This window comes from Lepisosteus oculatus, chromosome 7 (assembly GCF_040954835.1).
Source record: "Lepisosteus oculatus isolate fLepOcu1 chromosome 7, fLepOcu1.hap2, whole genome shotgun sequence".
Taxonomy (NCBI): domain Eukaryota; kingdom Metazoa; phylum Chordata; class Actinopteri; order Semionotiformes; family Lepisosteidae; genus Lepisosteus; species Lepisosteus oculatus.
This window is the reverse complement of record NC_090702.1, coordinates 22,481,013-22,501,172: the sequence shown is the minus strand read 5'-3', so window position 1 is coordinate 22,501,172 and position 20,160 is coordinate 22,481,013. Positions and strand designations below refer to the sequence as shown.

The following is a 20,160-nucleotide window of genomic DNA, read 5'->3' as shown; positions in this document are numbered from 1 at the left end:
TGACATGAGCAGAGCTTCAAACGTCATTTTATTATTCTGAGTGCTTATTTCTTTTTTTTTAAATTTTGAATTATACAAGACCTGTAACTAGCCTTAAACTGTTGAGTTACTGTAAAGGGGAACTGGAAAGCTGTTTTCATATTTCGGGGTACAAAAGATTCAGCATTGATGAGTGCATTTCAAACCACAACAAAAGTCAAATGTGCACAGTAATGTGTAAAACCTCCAATTTACATCACAAAATAGATTACATTTCCAGGTATGCTCAGAACCATATTCTGTGATTCAGAACATGAAGCAACAAAACTTCCAGTAAGGTAAACCACACCTATTACATTGTAAACAAGCAGGCTTGTTAATACATCTCTTTGAATCCAATATACATATTGCTGTCAACTTCAAGACAGTTTTGCTGACAAATGCTACCTAATTGTCACTAGTTCATGTTGGAACATTTCTGCAGTGAAATGTCTGCTGTACATATTCACTCGTATGTCTCATTGCATTAGTCATTATAGTGACAAGTAACCAGGAAGGGCTTCTTCACATTGCTGTTTGTGCCCATGGTGAGCCCAGTGGTTTGCAAACAAAATGGAGACCATAATTTACTTTCACAAAGTTCATGATTTTGTGCTTCATTCGAAAATTGTACAATTCTGTGAATTTATTTTGTTACTGACATTTAACAACTAGCCCAAGAAATTGTGACTGCAGTCCATCTTTTATAAGAAAGTGAGGGGTATTTTAGTCACAGATGCACTCTTTGGCTTCATTTGGAGTCTTGCTGTATTTGCAGGGATATAATTAATTCCAATGTGTACAATATAATGAATTAAAGCAATATTGCACTATCTTCTCAATATTTATTGAATAAGTTTCCTTAAAAAAACAGGTGTATTAGATTTTTTATCAGTTAACTACTAATGACCAAATGGGGCTAGATGGGCCAATGGTCTCATTATATTTGGAACCTTTCTTAAATCTTATGCTCTTATGAATCTGTTCCTCTTCTACTGGAACACCATTTCATCTGAGTGTTCCTGGATATACAGTACATTGAGTGTCCTTTCTGCCTTAGGGACACCTGAAGCACAGTCTAAAGTAGCCACAGTCTTCACAACAGAAAGCCTAATCTCAAACTGTGTAAATATTACACTGCACGCTGCTGAGGCTTTAGTACTTTTTAACTATCTGAACAATGAGCTGGCTGCTGGCACTGACTGCCCTACTGTACTGGATACACCAAGAACCAGGATCATCAAAGCAGATTAGCAACTGCAAGAAATAAAACCTTTATTCTCAGAACAGAAAAGACAAAGATTGAGCAGCATTGTTGCTCCAACCATCTGTTAAGATCTAGATAGAGAAAATTAAATTGAATAGAAAATTAAAAGTCAATAGGGGAGTGTTGGGGGATGCAGTAGAAATGTTTAAGACTAAAATTGCACTGCTTTCTGTGAAATTCTTTTATTTTTTTAGTAAAAGATAGATAACATTATCTATTAAAAGAATCACAACATTAAAAGATAATGTTAGGTAGTACCTCCAAATCCATCAGCCCTGCTTTAGAGGCACATCAGAACCTTTTGTGGTAACATACACAAACAGGTTAATTAGTGCTACTGTAGATCATTACACATAGTTGACTGCTGTAGGTGTCAATTTATCACAGGTGCTTTAAGGCAGCATTACTAGTGTCATTTAAAGTGGATGGGCTCTAAATGCTCTAGAAACATCTTGCCAATAACATTACCAAACTTTTTAAATCTCTCTTTCACCAAGTCACAAAACTGTAGTTTTATTGGAACCAGCACAATTGAGTGACATTTAAAGAAAGTAAAAAGTATAGTTAGAATTGAATAATCAGAAAAAAATATTACTTGTTAAAGGCAATTCAGTATAGAATACATAAATCTTCATGATGTTGATTTCTGCACTAGTGGGGAAAATTGTCTTAGTCTATTAGCTGGAGCTTTTACTCTTTTCACAGTTAAATAAATGGTGGTTAATGTAAAATGAATTTGTTATATTCTGTGTGGAAACAGTCACTTCCTTTTCATTCTTCCTTGTCTAGAAATTGGTAGTTTAATTTCCAATTAAATTAAACAAGCAGCTTGACAAAGGAAATTTTGGCTACAGCAAGTTTCTACCAATTGTGGCTTATTACTCAATCTTAATGAAAAGAAAGCACTTTGACGAAAAAGGTGACTCTTGATAGCAGGAGGGCTCCTTATCTTTCTTAACGCCACATTGGAACTGTACCATTTCTGTAATTTTGTCACATATTTTATTGCCGTTCAGAAAAGCAGAAACATTTGTGAATATACAGCACTGCAAATTCTCCAATTCCTCTCTCTTTTGCTGGATTCATGGACATCTCTTTAACTCTTATTTATCATCATGTCCATATAATTGACTAAGCAAGAAATAATGTGGCGTGGAAAATATTATACCATTCTCTCTGTCATTAGCTTCTCTCAAAATAAGAGAAAAAGCTCCAGATCTCTGGAAAAAAGATGTAACACATTAGTAGTTCACTGACGCACTGTGCCTGATTTCAGGGATACGTGCCATGAGCTCCTGGGACACGTCCCTCTTCTTGCTGATCCCAAGTTTGCACAGTTCTCTCAGGAGATTGGCTTGGCCTCGCTGGGCGCCTCTGATGAAGACGTGCAGAAACTAGCAACAGTGAGTTCTGTGATTTTCTCAATCATAAAACTGAAGCCAGCTGTGCTGGGCCTCCCTCTTATTAATGTGGCATTGTGAGGCCTTAGAGCTTAAAACTCTCACTGTCTCAAAGAAAGCTGTGTAAGGAGTGAATATTCAAGCAAAACGGCTCTCAAGCAGACAGACAAGTCTGCTTGTCCTAACAACCCAAAATCAAGTAACCCCATGCACACCCTTTTTATGACCAGGAAAACCAAATTCAACCCATGTGAGAATGTGTTCTAACTCTTCTCCTCAAGTGTAAATATTTCCAATCATTAGAAGCTGGTCCCTAGTGACAGACTGTAATTACAATGCTTACAATTTCTACTGCCGGTAGCCTACCTTGCTGGCAAAGATGGTTTATTAATTATGCTTATTATCATACTGAACCTCTAGACATGATGATTGTATTCCTGCATCTGTTGAAATGAAACTGCTTCAATTTGTAAAATTTACAACTTGGTAATTGTTACTAGAGCCTATGCAAGATCGCACATTTTCCTATTTACTACATACTGTATGTAATGCCAGTTAGTTAAGCATATACTAATTAACTTTTATAGTTTATAATCATTTTAGATCAACACATTAATCATGAAGGGCAGCCTGATTTTTAGCTTTAGAGTAATGGTTAGTTTATTAGAATAAACCCTGTGCTGATAAGATCCACATGAATTTAATATACAACATACTGTATGTGTATTGTATGGTGACCTTTATCTGTTATTAGAAAGATGCATTTGACTATTAATTCAAGCCACAATGAGAGATCTTTGAATAGAAAATTTAATGTAACAACTGTCAAGCGGTATTTAGTCTCACGTGGTAATTATTTTTCTTCCATCCATGAAAGTGGCACACATGGACTTTCCTGGCAAAAGTGTTTGTGACTCAAAATGATAGCACCTTCTGTATTGTAAGTAGTAGTAATAGTAGTAGCTGTAGTAGTAGCAGCTAAAGTAGTTAAGTTGTAGTAGTAGTAATAATAATAATAATAATAATAATAATAATAATAATAATAATTATTGCTTACACTTATATAGCACTTTTCTGGACACTCCACTCAAAGCGCTTTACAGGTAATGAGGACTCCCCTCCACCACCATCGATGTGCAGCATCCACCTGGATGATGCGACGGCAGCCATAGAGCGCCAGTACGCTCACCACACAGGTTACACCCCTACTCTTTTCGAGAAACGCCTTGGAATTTTTTAATGACCGCAGAGAGTCAGGACCTCAGTTTTACGTCTCACCCGAAGGACGGCGCCTGTTTACAGTATAATGTCCCCATCACTATACTGGAGCATAAGGACCCACATGAACCGCAGGGTGAGCACCCCCCTGCTGGCCCCACTAACACCTCTTCCAGCAGCAACCTTTTTCTGCTGGAAGGTCTCCCATCCAGGTACTGGGTTTTTCCCAGGAGGTCTCCCATCCAAGTACTGACCAGACCTGACCAGTAGTACTACTTCTACTACTATTACTATTAATAATAATAGTAATAACAATTTATTATATATAGCACAATTAAAAGCAGTGTATAACCATACCTTAAACTTTTTCTGTCCCATCAAAAGAAAGCCATCAAGCCACATCACGGCCTTCTATTATTTCAGTGGCTGACTGCAGGAAGACAGTCAAACAGAGAAACAAACAGCATCCTATCTACAGTTCCTTGTTCTTTACTGTGTTGCTGAGTAAAGCATTCACTGGCGGGGAAGGCAAGCTGTCTTGTAATTTTGGTTTGACAGCATTTTACAAAGAATTGTAATGGTTGTGTGAAATCCATACTAAAACAATAGGAATGTGTTACTATCACTAACATGGAATTCAGGGATTTTTATTGCTGTATTCCCTATCCTGTATTGTTCCACTTTCTTTTCTACTATTTTTTATCTCCTACGTACAGCTTTGAACAGTTTTATCTGATCTCCTTGACAACATTCAATAAATGTATCCACAACTGCAAACTTAGATTAGTTAAACCTTGAATGCTTAAAATGAAGTTAATGTAAAATCTATGTACTGTAAATGAGACCAAATTAAAAATAATTATATAATTAAATATAACTTAAAAGAAAAGCAAATTAGTGTATAACTCATGAGTAAGACTCATGACTCTTTATTCACCTGAAGTTATTGACAGTGTGGATGCTGTCTGCCATACAACAGTCACAAACAGTCAGCATGTGATGGACAGGAAAATATTATTTATAAAGTGGCATGAATGCTAAAAGATGTGGTCTGAGTCTTCCAACACTGTAGCAATAATGACAGAATCTGTCTTAATCAGGATTTTAATTTTCTGAACTTAATATCAATCTTCAAATGATTACCCATTTCTTCAAGCTGAATTGCTAAACTGAAAGACATTCAAAGTTCTCTTGTCTGTGTTTGACCATAGCTGTTGCCTGGTTTAACCAATTCAGAGGATACTAGTCACTGATATTCTTGTCCTGTGAGAATGTTGTCAAGCCAGGATGAGTTTCCAGGAAAGTTAGAAAGTGAGGTCTTGGGACTCGATCGATGTAGCACAGTGCAGTCTGGTTGCTATCAACCACTACCAGTGAACGTCTGCAGTGACTAAAAACTCCTGGCCAGATCACACTTGGAAAATAATACAGCCTTGGGTAGAATGGAAAGCTGCAATTACATACAGTAAGAAGTCTTTGAACTTCAATGTATTTTATGTCTAAATCCCTCTTTTCTGCCCAGTATAAACATTAGGAACTTTGTCATGACAGAGAAATATGTGTAAACAACAGAGTTTAGCAAATAACTAAATAAAAAAATACTTTGATGATTGAAGACTTTAAGGGCTCCAGAATGTAGAATGTAACTGAAAGCAAAAGAAAGCAATCCCTGTAAGTTAAAATGCCAAATGAATCCCAATAACAAATATTGTAATATAAGTTTTTCTTGTTTCTAGTAGTGACAAAAATATTACCTCCTTGGGCAGAATTTTACCACAGAAGCAGACTCAGATAATCGGAAGTGCATCAGGGAATTCTAAACCTACAGGCTACAACATTAATGGTCTTTTGCCATTAATGTAAATCCTGACCCTGGGGAAGTGCAGAGTATAAAACCGGTGTTAGAAAGAGGTGCATTTGGAAAAGAAAGAAGCCTTAATGCCTTGTAATGGATGCTTCTTTTTAATTGCTTATCTTCAATGTCAGGAATTGTAGTATTGATAATAATGGTCTGATTTAATAATAGCCACTGTATACTGTAATAACCCAAAGCCTAGAAGCTAAAACCTGCAGTATGAAAAACATTCGAAAAAAGGTTTATTGTAAATGTTTGTTAACATTTACAATAACAAATAATGATCAACAGAGGGTCTACAAAAGGGGCTGATGGTCACAGTCTTGTAATGTACTGTATATTGCCACTGTTGGAATCCGTGATGCATGCTTTGCACTACCTTACAGATACTGTTTTGTGGGATTCAGTCCTATTCCTCTTATAGTGCCTGGGGAAGCACATACCTGTTAATTGTTCCCTCAGCCCTCTGTGCCACACATCATCCAGGTTCAGTCCGCAGAGCTTGAATGTGGCAGGAAGGTCATCCACAGTATTATTGTCAGGTTGCTATCAATCACAAAAAAATGGACTTCTGTAGTATCAAACCAACTTCTGACGAGACCATTACACTTGGATAATGATTGATAGGATAGAAATTTATGACTGTAAACACGGCAGATGGCATGCGACAATGTTAAGCCAGCGTCACACTACAGGACTCGACACGAAGAGAGCATGTCAAATATAACGGCTGCAGCTGCTGAATCCTGCTGCCTTGCTTTTCTTGTTTCCTTGCAGCCGCATTGTATGCATTGTACTTCCAGTTGAGCGCTCATTGGCTGTTGCCTGTGGCAGACACTAGAGCCAACCCCTACGACTTGTGATTGGCTACGAGAAATTCAAACCTGTTTGATATTATCGTAGCAAGTCGGGGAGAGTTGTAGGAGCTATTAAGAGGGCTATAACTGAGTCGCTGGGGGTGTCACACTACACAATTGACGGTAAAGGGCGTGCCCTGCGACTCTCTCCAACTCGCTGTGATTTTCCTACGATTATGTAAATTGAGGCTACGACTGAAAATCCTAGGAAAAGTTGTGTAGTGTGATACCGGCTTTATTCTCTTGATAGATGGGACACCTTGGATTCTTGCCGAATTTTCATTTAATGGTTTTCACCAAACTTGGCATTCAACTGGTTAAATTGTCTTATCGCCTGAACCCAACGAACTCTCTCGCTAATGAGGTGATTTAGTGCTTATGCATCAGTCCAAGTTACTCAATTGCATCACCTTATTCTTGTCAATAAGTGTTTTACTTTGGATAAATACAAAGATCTTGCATCGCATTTATATGTTGTTTTTTTAGTTATCTATGGAAGTATGACCATTGTGATCTGTAGCACAGATGTGGACAAACCCCCAAATTCTCTGGTGGACAGCTGGTCTCACAGAGCTGAAGTTAGTCCCACTGCTGAAGTTAGTAATTCTTCTGTAGTTGGCTTATGCACCTGATGGAGATGCTCTATGTAGTTTTAGGGCATGAATGCTTCACTGTTACTTTATGTAAAATACTGTATGTCATTGACGTGGCACAGTGCCCCTGTAAAGCACATTCAAGACAACAGGGGAATAAGCAGATGAGTTGTGTTGAAAAATAGAGTTTTTTAGTATAGACTCCATTAATCCCAGGTCTGCATTAGTCATCACAGATACTATTAATCTCTTGGATAGGTGGAGCTCAAAGCAAAGTAACCTGAAATTCAGAGTTCAGGAACCTTCAGGGGTTTAAAACATGGAAGATGAGCATAATGGCTTTAAATTTATTTTGTGCTTCGTGCATTTCCTTTCTTTCTGCTCCAAGGCCCTGTAGTTATTTTGTACCCAAGTTTGCTTATGAGTCCATCAGTCCAAAAAAGGATACAGTCCATGATCTAAACTGGTGGTTGCTTTACTATCCGGAGTAAGTAAATAACATTTTGATAGAATTACAGGGACTGTATCAGATAAAGTAAGGCTCTTTGTTGCTGTAATTAGTGGAGGAACCTTTTCTCTCCTACCTGCTTTCTAAATCCATCCTTCTGCACAATACTTTTGTATGACATCTTACAAGTGATTCCACAAACCTTTTGTAAGATTGCAGCTAAGCCCCTCTGCCTGCTGAGCTGAGCAAGAAGCAAGGATGGGGGAGGGTGCTGGTTTGGTCTGACTCTTCTGCTGTTCTGAATTAATACTCTTCTCCAAGACACAGCTGTACAGTACTGATAAGAATGTTCCCCTGCTCTATGATAAAGTGCACCATTTTTTTTTAGAATGAATATCTATTTTCCTGCCACACAAAAAAAATACTATGTTGGTTTTTAAATTAGGGTCACTTGTTGTGGGTTTGACCTCTGTAATGTGGTAAAAAGTGACCACAGATAAGGTAGACATTGGTGGGGTGAGGGGGCTGCCCTGTTTCACTTTTCTGTATTTTTAAATATAACACTGTACTAGGCATGCCACAGAAAGTACAGTTTGGTACAGTTTGTTCTCAATAAGTATGTGGCCAATTTAAAAAAGACCCAAAACTAATATATGCATCTGTGAATTAAACCCTAGAAATTTACATCTAAATATCTTCAATAGTTCAATTTTAGTTCAATTACATTTACAGCGTTCTTGTTTCTTAACATTATAAAATCGATCCTTTCACACACTTTATGCAGGTTTTTTCTTGACAGAAAGTATCGGATACAATAATCATGTGGCTATACAGTATGTTCACAGTCATTACATTGAAATGGACAGAATCTCAGAGCCACTTTAATCAGCATTACTGCTATTTAATTGTGAAAATGAACCTAAAAATGAAATCATCAATAAACAGTGAGCTGGGGAAAAAAAAACAATGTTCATGTATTGAGGACTGTTTGGATAGAAAATGCTGTTTCTGTCTCTATTTATTAAACTTTTCAGTTTAGATCCTAGTCTAGTCAAGTATTATTGTATGTATACAAACGTACAATCTAAATTTTTAATGTAGTTTTTCTTCAAATATCTTACTGTTCCTTCTCTTAGAACTTTTTTAAGTCATAAATGAAATATTGATTTTAACATTTGTTTTTGATTTAGTGTAAAGTTCAATAACATGAACTACTGTATCAGTTGAAACGTTTTCATCAAATATATTTTTTTAATTATTTGCATCTTCATTTTTTTCTAATGTTTCATTTTTTATTGATTTTTAAAGGATTACTCCAAAAATAAACAAGAAAAAATGTTGGGTACTAAACAAAGCTTTGATCTCTTGAATGTAAATAGTAAAAGCTGGTGTAATTCTATCTATGGACAGCAAGTCTACCACATTAGCAGCCCTTAGGAGTAAAATATAGAACACATTAACCCTTTGTGGAAACTAAGTCACTAACTGGAATTTGAACTAGTAGGGCTGTCATACCATTTTCACTTACTGTACTTTCCATTTTGATTGCCTTAATTACGAGAGCCACATGGGAACCACTCAGTTTAATAATTCCATTTAACGTGCTGTACAATATGTGAAGCAGAAATGAAAGCTATTAAAACATGCCTTTTGCTTCACACATATCTATGTGTAACCATCACTTACTCAACAAGAAATACCCAAAAGCATATACTGTACATAGCTGAACTGGCCTGGAAAGAGTTCTGAATGTTGATCTTCCCATCCAAAGGATTGTAATGCAGGAGAGTGTGTGTAGAAGGTCGAATATTGAGTATGATCGGCTGGGTTTCACCTGCTAAGCATCTTATTAGGCACATCATTAACATAAGCTAAAAAAGTGGAGTGCTTAAACAAGAAGTGTGGAGGTCGCAAAGGTCTAGAGTGTACATCCTCTAAAACTAACTCTCTGGTGTCAGCTTGATCAATGAGATTCAAGCCATGGGAATTAAGCCTAGAAAGGAAGCTGACAGATCTCTCTCCTTTATTTATTTATTTCCTGCAAGTGAAGAATAGCGGAAAGATTTAATGGGTCAAAAGCAGAATAAATAGAGCAGACGATGAGCATGTGAAGCAGGAGCCAGGATCTTACACAGACAGTACTATAGCACCATCTGAGATTGGGCAGTTGCTTTGGCACTGTTAGAGACTCAAGACCTGAGAAGGGTGGACTGTCTGGCTCAGTGGTGCCCAGAGGAACCTGACAGCTCCATGCCAACAGTAATCTGGCTGGGTCTCAGTCCTTTTCCTGGCTACTCAGTGGGCTCTTATTTTATTAGTCACATCAGATGGGTTCATTAGAGCCTTATGTTTGAAGAGGGGTTGAGTGCAAAAGCCATTTCCATGCTAATCACATCATGCTTCAAGACTCTGTTTAATATGTGGGCAAAACCCACCTTATTTTATAGTGGAAAATAGAGATTTCCCTCAATAAAACTAGGTCAGAACATTATTGCTACTGCTACATTAACCTTCATTGTAAATAAACTACTCTCACAATTTCAGATAAATTTAACAACAGTATTCATATACCAGGCTCTGCCCAGATTAAAACCAGAACAAGCTCCGCAAAAAATACGTTTTTACTTACAAAACTGACTACCTGAAGAGAAAGGAAATTATGAGGAGGACATTATTTGGCTGAAAGCTAAGAATTCAAAAGTGTCATGAAACCGTTTTCTCAGAGACCTCAACAAATAATCAGTATTTGGAGCATGGTTTTGTTTATTTATTTCTGCCAAACCCATTTAAAAACACATCCTACAATAGTTCCTGCCCCACACATATCTCTTAATTTATGCAATGGCTCTCTGGTGTTTGTCTCTGGGCATAATGAAAGCAATTTATGGAGGATATATGTGTGTTTTTTGTAAATGGTAAACGTTATTTAGCACTCCTAACCTTTGCTCTTATACTGTATGTCTCTACAGTAAATCTCTGTGTCTTTGGGCTACACATGGGAGTATGTTTTTACTCAAGGCTCTTCAATTTCAGGTTACACATGTGAGAGAATAGTCAACAAACTGTCCCCAGGAGGGAACACTTTACAGTATGTGCATACAAAGGTGGAATGTTTAGCAACATGTGAACTGTTTTCCACTGTCCTTTAGAAATACAGTGCTGATAATGTTTTTGCTTAAGATTTTGGCAGGTATAGTATATTTACTCTACATGCAGTATTTCAGTGAAAGCACAGGAACCTGAATAAGGACATTTTTTTATTAATTTGTAATCATAATTCGACATTTTGTTTGACCAGATTATTTAAAGGGGAATGAAAAAGATACTTTAGGGGCACCAATAAGGGGTTAATTAAAGCATCATTATTAAGGCACCATTAATGGTTGAGCAATTGATGTGCCCACAGCACTAAAGAAATGGAGGCAACAGATTCTCTGAAATTTTAAGATAAACTCAAACATTTAGTTTTAGAGCATGAAATTCTTCATATTTATAAGACTGAGCACAATATTTCAACACAACCAAATTACCTTTTTATAGTTTCTCTACTCTTAAGATTAGCTTCTGATAAATCTTCCATGATTTGATAAGGCTATCTTGTTCCCGACGGAAGTGCATTTTATTACAACTGTTTATGATTGGCCCAAATGAAGTATTTTTTAATCAACACCTGTTCCAGTAATTCTTGCCATGCATAAAAAATAGTGCATTTAAATAGGGGAGGCTGTTCTGTGAGTTTCAATCTGTACCTAATGAATTTCACTGAAATTTGTTCCAGAAAGTGGTATGAAGCAGTGTCTCATTAGTTCCGCAAAGTGTCACCTACATAGCATCTTGAAGGATAGATCATTAAGTGAAGATGAGCAGTGCCAGACCTAAAAGGTCATCGAAGTCTTAAATGCACATCCCTACAATAATTCTCTGATGTCAGTGTGATCAATGAGTTTGAAACCATATGAAGGTACAATAAAAAAAAACTCAGAGCTCTTTTTCCATCACATATACAAGTCAGAGCTCAAATTAGCAGAAATGATGCTGCCCATTTTCACTTTAGGTGTGTGACCTTTAGAATGACTTTAGTAAATTTACAATTTGGTAAGGATATCTTGGTAATTAAATGACTACTTGGGATTGTTCTGTTCTTGTCTGATAGGAGAGCAGGAGAGCGGCAGATTAGATAATAAGAAACCAATGTTTCTGAGAGCTTACATTTTAGAGGGTTTTTAAATAACCTTTATCTAAAATGCAATGCTGCCTCAGTTTTCATCTTTCCTTTGACTTGGATTGAATTTCATTCGTGGCATTACAATCCAGAAGTCAAGCAAACCAGAAAAGTCAATTTTAAGGAGAGGATACATTATATGATATCAAGGAAGTCAATGGTGTCTGTAACTCTATCCAAATAATATATAAATAAAATTAAATTTGATTAATTTTTAAAGGTTCCATGAAACAAATAAAACACTGTGCTTGAGTGAGAACAATTATAGTAAATGTACTAGGATTTCCTGAATAAAATACATTTTTGTACCTATTTGCATTGAAGGCTAACTAAAGAGTGGAGATACAGTGGATGAATGCCAAGGTACAAGAAACAGCTGGGGTAAATTTGGCTTATAAGCAACTAGACACAATTTTAAAAGCAAAGAGAAGAGAGCCAAGTTACTACAATTTGTTTCTTGGGCATCTGTTTCTGACAGATTCTCTTTATCTTCCCTGTTTGGTTTGCTTTTCACATTTCTTTTATAATCACTGCAGTTATATTATAGATGTATTACTGTTATTTTAACACTTCTTAGTGTCCTGCCATTTACACAAGGGGCTTGGGAAAAAGATTGACTGTCTCAAGAAACATGTCAGAGAAGTGAGAATAAAAGACCTCCCCAAACCTCTAGCCCAACATTCTACCTCTCTGCGTCTTGATCACACTGTCCTCTCAGTATGCGTCCTTTTACAGCAATTCAAAGATACCTATGAAAGAAAAGCATAAGAAGCCAAACTTATCCATAAATTAGGTTTGTGAACATACAGTACCTTCCTACTAAGGAACAACTTAATGTCTACTGTTTTTAGCAAATAGGTTCCTCCTATGCTTTCCATTGTTGAGGTAACAAAGTAGAAAATGATACAAATACATATACTGTAGCATTGCACAGACACATTCAGACTGATGAATGTGACTTGTGTAAATACTGTAAGAAGCAAAATACTTTGTTGTCTTGTTTCTTGTGAGCACAATAGAAAGCTGCAAAACTAACAATCCATGCAATCACTGAACATGTTAGCTCAAATTGTTTTGCCTGTCTCTATGTTAAATTTTCCTTCTGAAAGCAAAGCTTAGAATCTAATGTCAACAGGTATTTCTTTATGTTTTATAAGCCATTCACTTATGTGTACTCCAGTACATTACTTTCATTCCCTATAACCATTTCCTTTTCAGATGAAATCACAATGTTGTAAGAAGAGACTGCTGTAAATATTTCTGATGTACAAGAAGAGCCAATATTGAAAGATGTGTCGGCCAAATGAGGATAGTATTTGGTGGTATATTATAGTATCAGTCAGAAGTACTACTGTAGTAATCACAGGTCAGTGCTTCCGGTGCTTTGTAGTGTAGAGTGGCTTAGATATGACACAGTTTGATCTGACTTGAACCATCTTTATAAATGACATAGTAGTACGAGGTTTCACGTCACGAAAAAGTTAGCCAGAAAGACAAGTTACTTTCCGTCTTAAGTTGTTGCCTCAGCTGTTGTTTAAAGCTTTTTGCTTTAAAGAGTATTACACTTTCTAACTAGTCTTTTTTCAATTTTAGTTATGTTTACACACCAGAAATGTTTCATTATGAATAAACTGTTCCAGTATTTAATATGAATATAATCAATTTCATTATAATATACTGTATATTATAATAAAATGTGTGTTTTCTTTATGTATTCACGTAGTATGTACAGTACTATTATGTATTCAAACTGGACCTTAATATGGTCCACTATCTGAAAGTGTACCAGCTAGAGTCAGTATGATTAGAGCTCTATTAGGTTACTGCAATAATAATAATAAATAAAAGTTTATATGCTACCCTAACAAATGCACGTGATGTTTTATGCCTTTGATCTTTGAGCATTTGATGGTTTGTATTCAATCTATTTATATTGCTGAAAAAGCAATAACATCAAACAACAAATGTATTTTTGTTACTCTTTCAATGATACAGGTGAACTTTTTGCCAAAAATACAATATGTGCTTTTATCAGATTTATCTCTAATGTCTGTAGATATTTATATTTAATTCAGTGTAAGGGGAGTTTTTTTTTATTAAACACTTCCATAGCTTCTGGACTCCAGTTACATCACTCTAACATTATCTTGATCCTTAGGGGGTTTAAATTATTACGGAATAAAACTCAAACATTTAATACATTTCTTCACGTGCAACATTGTATTTTAGTTTTGAGTATTATACTTCATTAAGCAGGCAAGAAAATAAAAAGGAAAATATCTACTAATTAAGGTTTTGCGGAAGCTGAAGCATGACTAATAATGTCAGTCTGAGACAACCCAGAAAAAACAACAAGCTAGACATCTCAGCTTAGGGACCTAACTGTAACATTTCTGTATGTCAAACACCCCTCTCTCATTTACAAGATACTGTACATGTTTTTTCCCAGCCTTGGAATTGATTTGTTTTTCATCAAGCCCCTCTGTGGTTTAAGTGTGACCTTTAGGTTTGACCAGATATATACAGTACAGTACTGTATGTAGCAGTTTAAAAGTGGGCACGGTATATGATCTCATGCATCTCAATATGGGAGGGGATTACACCATTTTCAATTTCTCTTCAAAGCATAAAGAAGTGTTTCTGAAATGCCTCCAGTAGGATCCTTGCCCCTTATTTTGCTTTCATTAATAGATTTGTATCATGTAAGTTTAAAGGACCTCAATTAAAACCGATTTGCAAAAGTTGCTTTTGTAAAACAGGTGGAACAGATATGATGAAATTATGAAAGAAATCCAGTCACTGTGATCTGATTAGGAGGTGCTCCCTAGGAGTGTTTTTAAACACACACTGTGCACACAAATTTATCTTTGTCAAATATGGTTCAATTTGAAGTTTAATTTGAAATTCTCTTGAACTTTAACATTAATGGAGATAAATTGGATGGAAAAAAAGAATACCATGTTGGCTACTTTTTTGCAGAAACTAATGACTCTTGATATCATTAGTCCAGAGCCACCTTCTGCATGAAGTTCTTTGTAATAGCTTCATGTAATTGCATGTGGGGTTTTTACAATTAATATGCTTAGCACTTAAATCTGTGTACAATAATACCTTTGTCATGAAGCTGTTCCTGGTGCAGGTTACCAGAATATTCAAACAAAAGCACAGCAACAGAGCAATCAATACAGCTTGTAAATTGTTAATATTATTTTTCACTACAATAGGTTTTATTTACTTGACAGACTGGTTACCATCTGTTTCAAATGTTGCTTCAGGATGACAATTCCTAGTAACTGTATATGAAGGAAAAACCAAACAATTCTGGCCATGAACAGTTGCAGCGAAAGAGAAGGGTTTCTGATTAATCAGAAACCTTTGTTATCACATGCTTACTGTATATATACATGCAATCCAACAGTGCTTTGATGTGCTGTGGTCTCGGGAGTCAAAGCAGTTGAATTTCCCCATGTTACCGATGGCCTCATCTTTCTTCCTGTTATGGCAAACTAATCAGAGCTGATTTTTCAAGTAGGTTATGTTGTACATGAGATTAGGCCACAATATTCACCAAATAAACCAATTATTTTATTGTTGAATGTTTAATGGTAGAATCCACAGTTTGCACAAAGAAACCTCTTACAGTACCTCTTTTCTCATACATTTCCTTACAAGATATATTTCAGACTCATATCAGTGACTATTCTATTAATGTTCTTGGCTAGAAGGAATTACATTAAGGTAAGATCCACAGCAGGGATTCATTTTGCAGCGACATAACTTTGATATGTGAGCTGGGTACAGGTTTCTACGGTAAATGAGACGTGGTTGACAATACATTATGTATCACTTGTATATAAATCACAACTGAATACTGATAAATTATTACAGGACGTGATGCCTGGTTCACTGAGAAGCAGCGAAGGTGACTAGATTATGACTTCTCATGTTTTACAAAATTCATCATAGTAAAGCATGGAAGAAGGGAATTTTTTGAGGATGTGATCATGGCAATTGATCATTGTTCATGCACCCCAAGACTAAGAAAGGTAGAAGCACTGATCTTGAAACCTGTATTTTGATACAGTATATCCTAGTCTCCTTTGGTGTGCATCATACTATGTACTGTAGGTGCAGTGTTTTGTGTGTTTTGAGTGCTGTATATAGTGTATATGCATACATGGGAACAAGTAAAGGTTTGTTTCATGCTGAAAAGAGTCACAATGTTGTGGCTGTGGAGCCATGATTTATGTTTTAGTCTTTTTTTAGAGATTGAAATGTCTTTTCCTTTATTGTGTATTCTTTCACCTAATGTATCTTCATAAACTACATTTAACACAGCAACAGTGGTGAACCCTTAGTAATGTTATGCAAGGCAGGTGTATGTATTTTATTTGTAGGTTTCGAAATATGATCCTATGCCATCCTGAATACATTTATTTCAATTGTAAATCAAACCAAATTTCATGTCTGGACAAGCTCTGTAAAATATTAAATAATTGTCCTGTTTGGAAAACATTTCCAGCTGTAGTTCTGTTTATATTTGGTTTACCAATTATTTAGCAAGAGGTTACAGAGCACAGCTTAAAGAGTTAGAGGGACGTAATCAAGCTTGAAGGTCTACTGTTAAAAATAGATATTTTTAGTTGACATCTGACATACTGTCAGTGCCCCTTGGACAGTCTGGCTTTAAATGATCATATCACAGTATTGCTAATATTTAGAAGAAATTGTAGTCTTCCTACAGTAGATGGCACAGAGGTACAGTGGTTAGCATTGTTGCCTTGTAGTGCTGGGGCCTTTGGTTCAGTTCCAGACCTGGGGTGCTCTCTGCCTGGAGTTTGTATGTTCCCCTTGTGTTTGTATGGGTTTTGTGTTTGTGTTTGCCCTGTGATGGGTTGGTGTCCTGGTCAGGGTATACCCCACCTTGCCCCCATTGCTGGGTAGACTCCAGCTCCCCCGCAACCCTGTATTGGAAGAAGAGTTTAGAAAATTGTTGGATGAACGGTACTCTTCCCCTGCTTAAAAAGTTTAAGACCAACCATGCAAGTGTGTTGTAACCTACTGTGCAGTTCACATATTAATGCTTTTTAAAAAATACATCTTTGTTATCAATCGCCTCTCTGATGTCCTCTCTGATAAGGAAACGAAAAAGACATCAATGTATACACTGTAGACATAGACGCCTTGTCTTTCATGACATGTTTTGTCTTTCAGTGCTATTTCTTCACTATAGAGTTTGGTCTATGTAAGCAAGAAGGTCAGTTGCGAGCTTATGGAGCTGGTCTGCTGTCTTCAATTGGAGAACTGAAGGTATGTTTTTAGGCATAGACGAATGTCTGTGTTGACTTGTGCGGGCATTGTTTTTTTTAATTATGCTGTGATCACATCTTTGCAGCATGCACTGTCTGACAAAGCAGCTGTGAAGATGTTTGACCCTCGAACTACATGTGACCAAGAGTGTCTCATTACAACTTTCCAGGAAGTATATTTTGTTTCAGAAAGTTTTGAAGAAGCCAAAGAAAAGATGAGGTAATTGCACGCTTGCCAAGAAAACAAATTTCAGACTGATTGGGGATAGTATTAAAAACCACAAAACAAATATATTATATTAACCTACTTCATGTACCTTAAAAGAGTACTAGTATTCAATATAAATGAGTTTATAAATGAGTTTTAATTTTTTTTAAGTGGGTGACATGGAATAGTAACATTTTCTGATAAATATAATTAAGCTGTCTTTCATTCTTTGATGTTACTAAATTTTAATACTGTATATGATTATATAAAAAGTTTGAAATGTCTTTAAAACTATTGGTTGTGTCTATGTAGAGCTCTAATGCAAAACAAATTGACATTTTTTTTAATTTAGCATGTTTTCTCTTTTGGTGACAGGATGTGTTGATTATGTATCAGTTTCTCTCAGGAGCAGACAGGCAGCATGTCATTGATTTCTTTCTTAGTGCCCCATGGCACTATCGTTAGCACTGGCAATAGTTTTTATGCATGTTATGAGTTTTTATCTATTATCTGAAATAACATTCTGTGCATTTTGTTGATTGATCATGATTAAGCTATACATTTGTACACTGGTTACAATTCTTGTAATGCATTCCTACAAAAGTGCCATCTACAACCTTTTCGCATTTCACATCCCTAACATCATAAATTTGTTTCTTCATTAAACATACAGACATTTTGACACTTACACAACTGCCTTTTATTCTTCCCTTTTTCCTTTCTAGAATTTACAGTCATTCAGTCACATGTACCTGTAAAAAAAAGAGCATATGTCTCATTCTACCACCTGTAGTAGTTGACAGCTAATCTGGCTCTCATGTTTTTAGTTTCCATTGCAGGAAAGCTTTCAGTTTGACAGTAAGACAGTGTAGGTAAAATTGAAAACATAATTATTTATTAGGAGGCCTCTGGAATAAAGGCCAAATACATTTGTTGAAGCTTTTGCAAGATAAATATTGTCTTAAAAAGTGCAATATTATATATATTTACAGAACAACTGCAATTGACTCAGGCATATTTCAGTGATTAAAAAGTTTAGTACCGAATGTGGTGAAATTCTTGTATTTGTTTTATGTATTTTCTGTCACTTTTCTTTCTCCTACAGGGAATTTGCCAAAACAATCAAGCGCCCATTCTCAGTGTACTATAACCCTTACACCCAGAGTGTTGAAATATTGAAAGATACAAGGAGCATTGAAAATGTAGTTCAAGACCTGAGAAGTGACCTCAACACTGTGTGTGATGCCTTGGGTAAAATGAACACATACCTGGGGATTTAATGACATTGATCCACCATGTCTGGCTCAGCAGATGCAGAAACAAAATCTCCAGACTTCCTGTATAGAGTAGTAGGCTCCACAAAAAGAATGTTCAATACATGCTGACATTCAAACGGTCAGAAAACCAACTTGTGCCATGCAAACATTTGTGTATTTACTGTACAGTATAACTGTTGCTTTATCTGCTGTCAAAGCATTGTGAGTACTGATGTACCAAAGGTCTGAAATGAAGCAATCACCCAAAAACAGGCTTAGAACAAAAGTCCTGTTCAAAGGACAACACATTTCTCTTTCATCACATTAGAAAAAATTGCAAGTTTTCTTTTAGATGCGTGAATCATTTTAGCAATTAGCTTCAGTAGCTCTGCGTAAACTATCAAGATCTTAGATAATGCTGTAATTGGTTGCCTGGATAGTTTACGAATAACCTAGCACAAGACAGCAGTACTGAAAGCTACTGTAATAGAAAGACATGAATGTAAAGGGATTATATAAGGTAAAAGCATTATTTTCTGTGGAAATATATTCCTTTACATACCATAATTTTGGTCATGCATTTAATGTAGATTGGCTTTCTTGAATTAGAGATTACGTATACTGTATATGTATGTAAAACAACCTTAATAAAGTTATAAAAACCTACCAAACATTTTGCATGCTATTCATTGTGAATCAAGAGCATTTCTTTAAAACTATTAAAATCGATTTACTCCATCTCCTTTAAAAATTCTGTTGTTCTGTCGTGAAAAAGTCCTAAGGCTAAGTCCATGGTACAAGACTCTCTTGGTGTTCTTTCACTTTATGTGATTGACATTAAATGTATACTGTACACTATGTTAAGTCTGTACAATTATAGGGCTTGATGAATCTACACCTTGGAAATAGTTAAACTCCTTAAAATGTAACGTCCTTAAAAGAGTGACTAGATCATGAAGAAAATATACAAAAAGGAGACTTTCTGAAGCAAACTGTCCAGCCAAAAGAAATGTTCTTGGAATAAAAGTGGGAAATTCTTCACTTGACTGTGGATTCAAAAGACTGAAGATGATACTAATGATGAAGGTAGAGATGATGTTCATTGAAAGGAATAATCAAGTGGTCAAAAGAAACATCTAACTTAATCTCTTTTTCTCCAAGAGCTGCAGGATAGATTTGTTCTCTGGTTTTCAGTCACTTAAATGAACTATTGGCTTATGTCAATGTTCACAACACATAAGGTGATAAATATTGTATATGATGATATACTAAGGTAGATAGATTATTGAGGTTTTAACTATGAACTTTTTAAAAATATTTGATTGTTACCATGTTATAAAAAAGCTACCTGCTAATCAAATTACACCATTCTGCCTCAGTTTCAGTAACCATTTAATTCTGAAGTGATGGTTGTTAGCATTGCTGAATTGCAGAGCTGGGGACCTACTGTAAGTTCAATTCCAGACCTGTGGTGCTATCTGTGTGGAGTTTGTATGTTCTCCCTGTGTT

The 20,160-nt window shown here is 36.0% G+C and overlaps 1 protein-coding gene across 1 annotated transcript in view; it reads left to right on the top strand.

The window, feature by feature from the left end:
• tph2 (tryptophan hydroxylase 2 (tryptophan 5-monooxygenase)) overlaps positions 1 to 19,298 on the top strand; it is a 50,289-nt gene extending 30,991 nt beyond the window's left edge. The window contains exons 8-11 of the mRNA XM_006633525.3: positions 2,562 to 2,688; positions 17,093 to 17,188; positions 17,274 to 17,407; positions 18,501 to 19,298. Of these exons, the coding sequence (XP_006633588.1) occupies positions 2,562 to 2,688; positions 17,093 to 17,188; positions 17,274 to 17,407; positions 18,501 to 18,675 (532 nt within the window). The 3' untranslated portion in view covers positions 18,676 to 19,298. The remainder of the gene's footprint in view (positions 1 to 2,561; positions 2,689 to 17,092; positions 17,189 to 17,273; positions 17,408 to 18,500) is intronic.
• Positions 19,299 to 20,160: the final 862 nt, after the last annotated feature.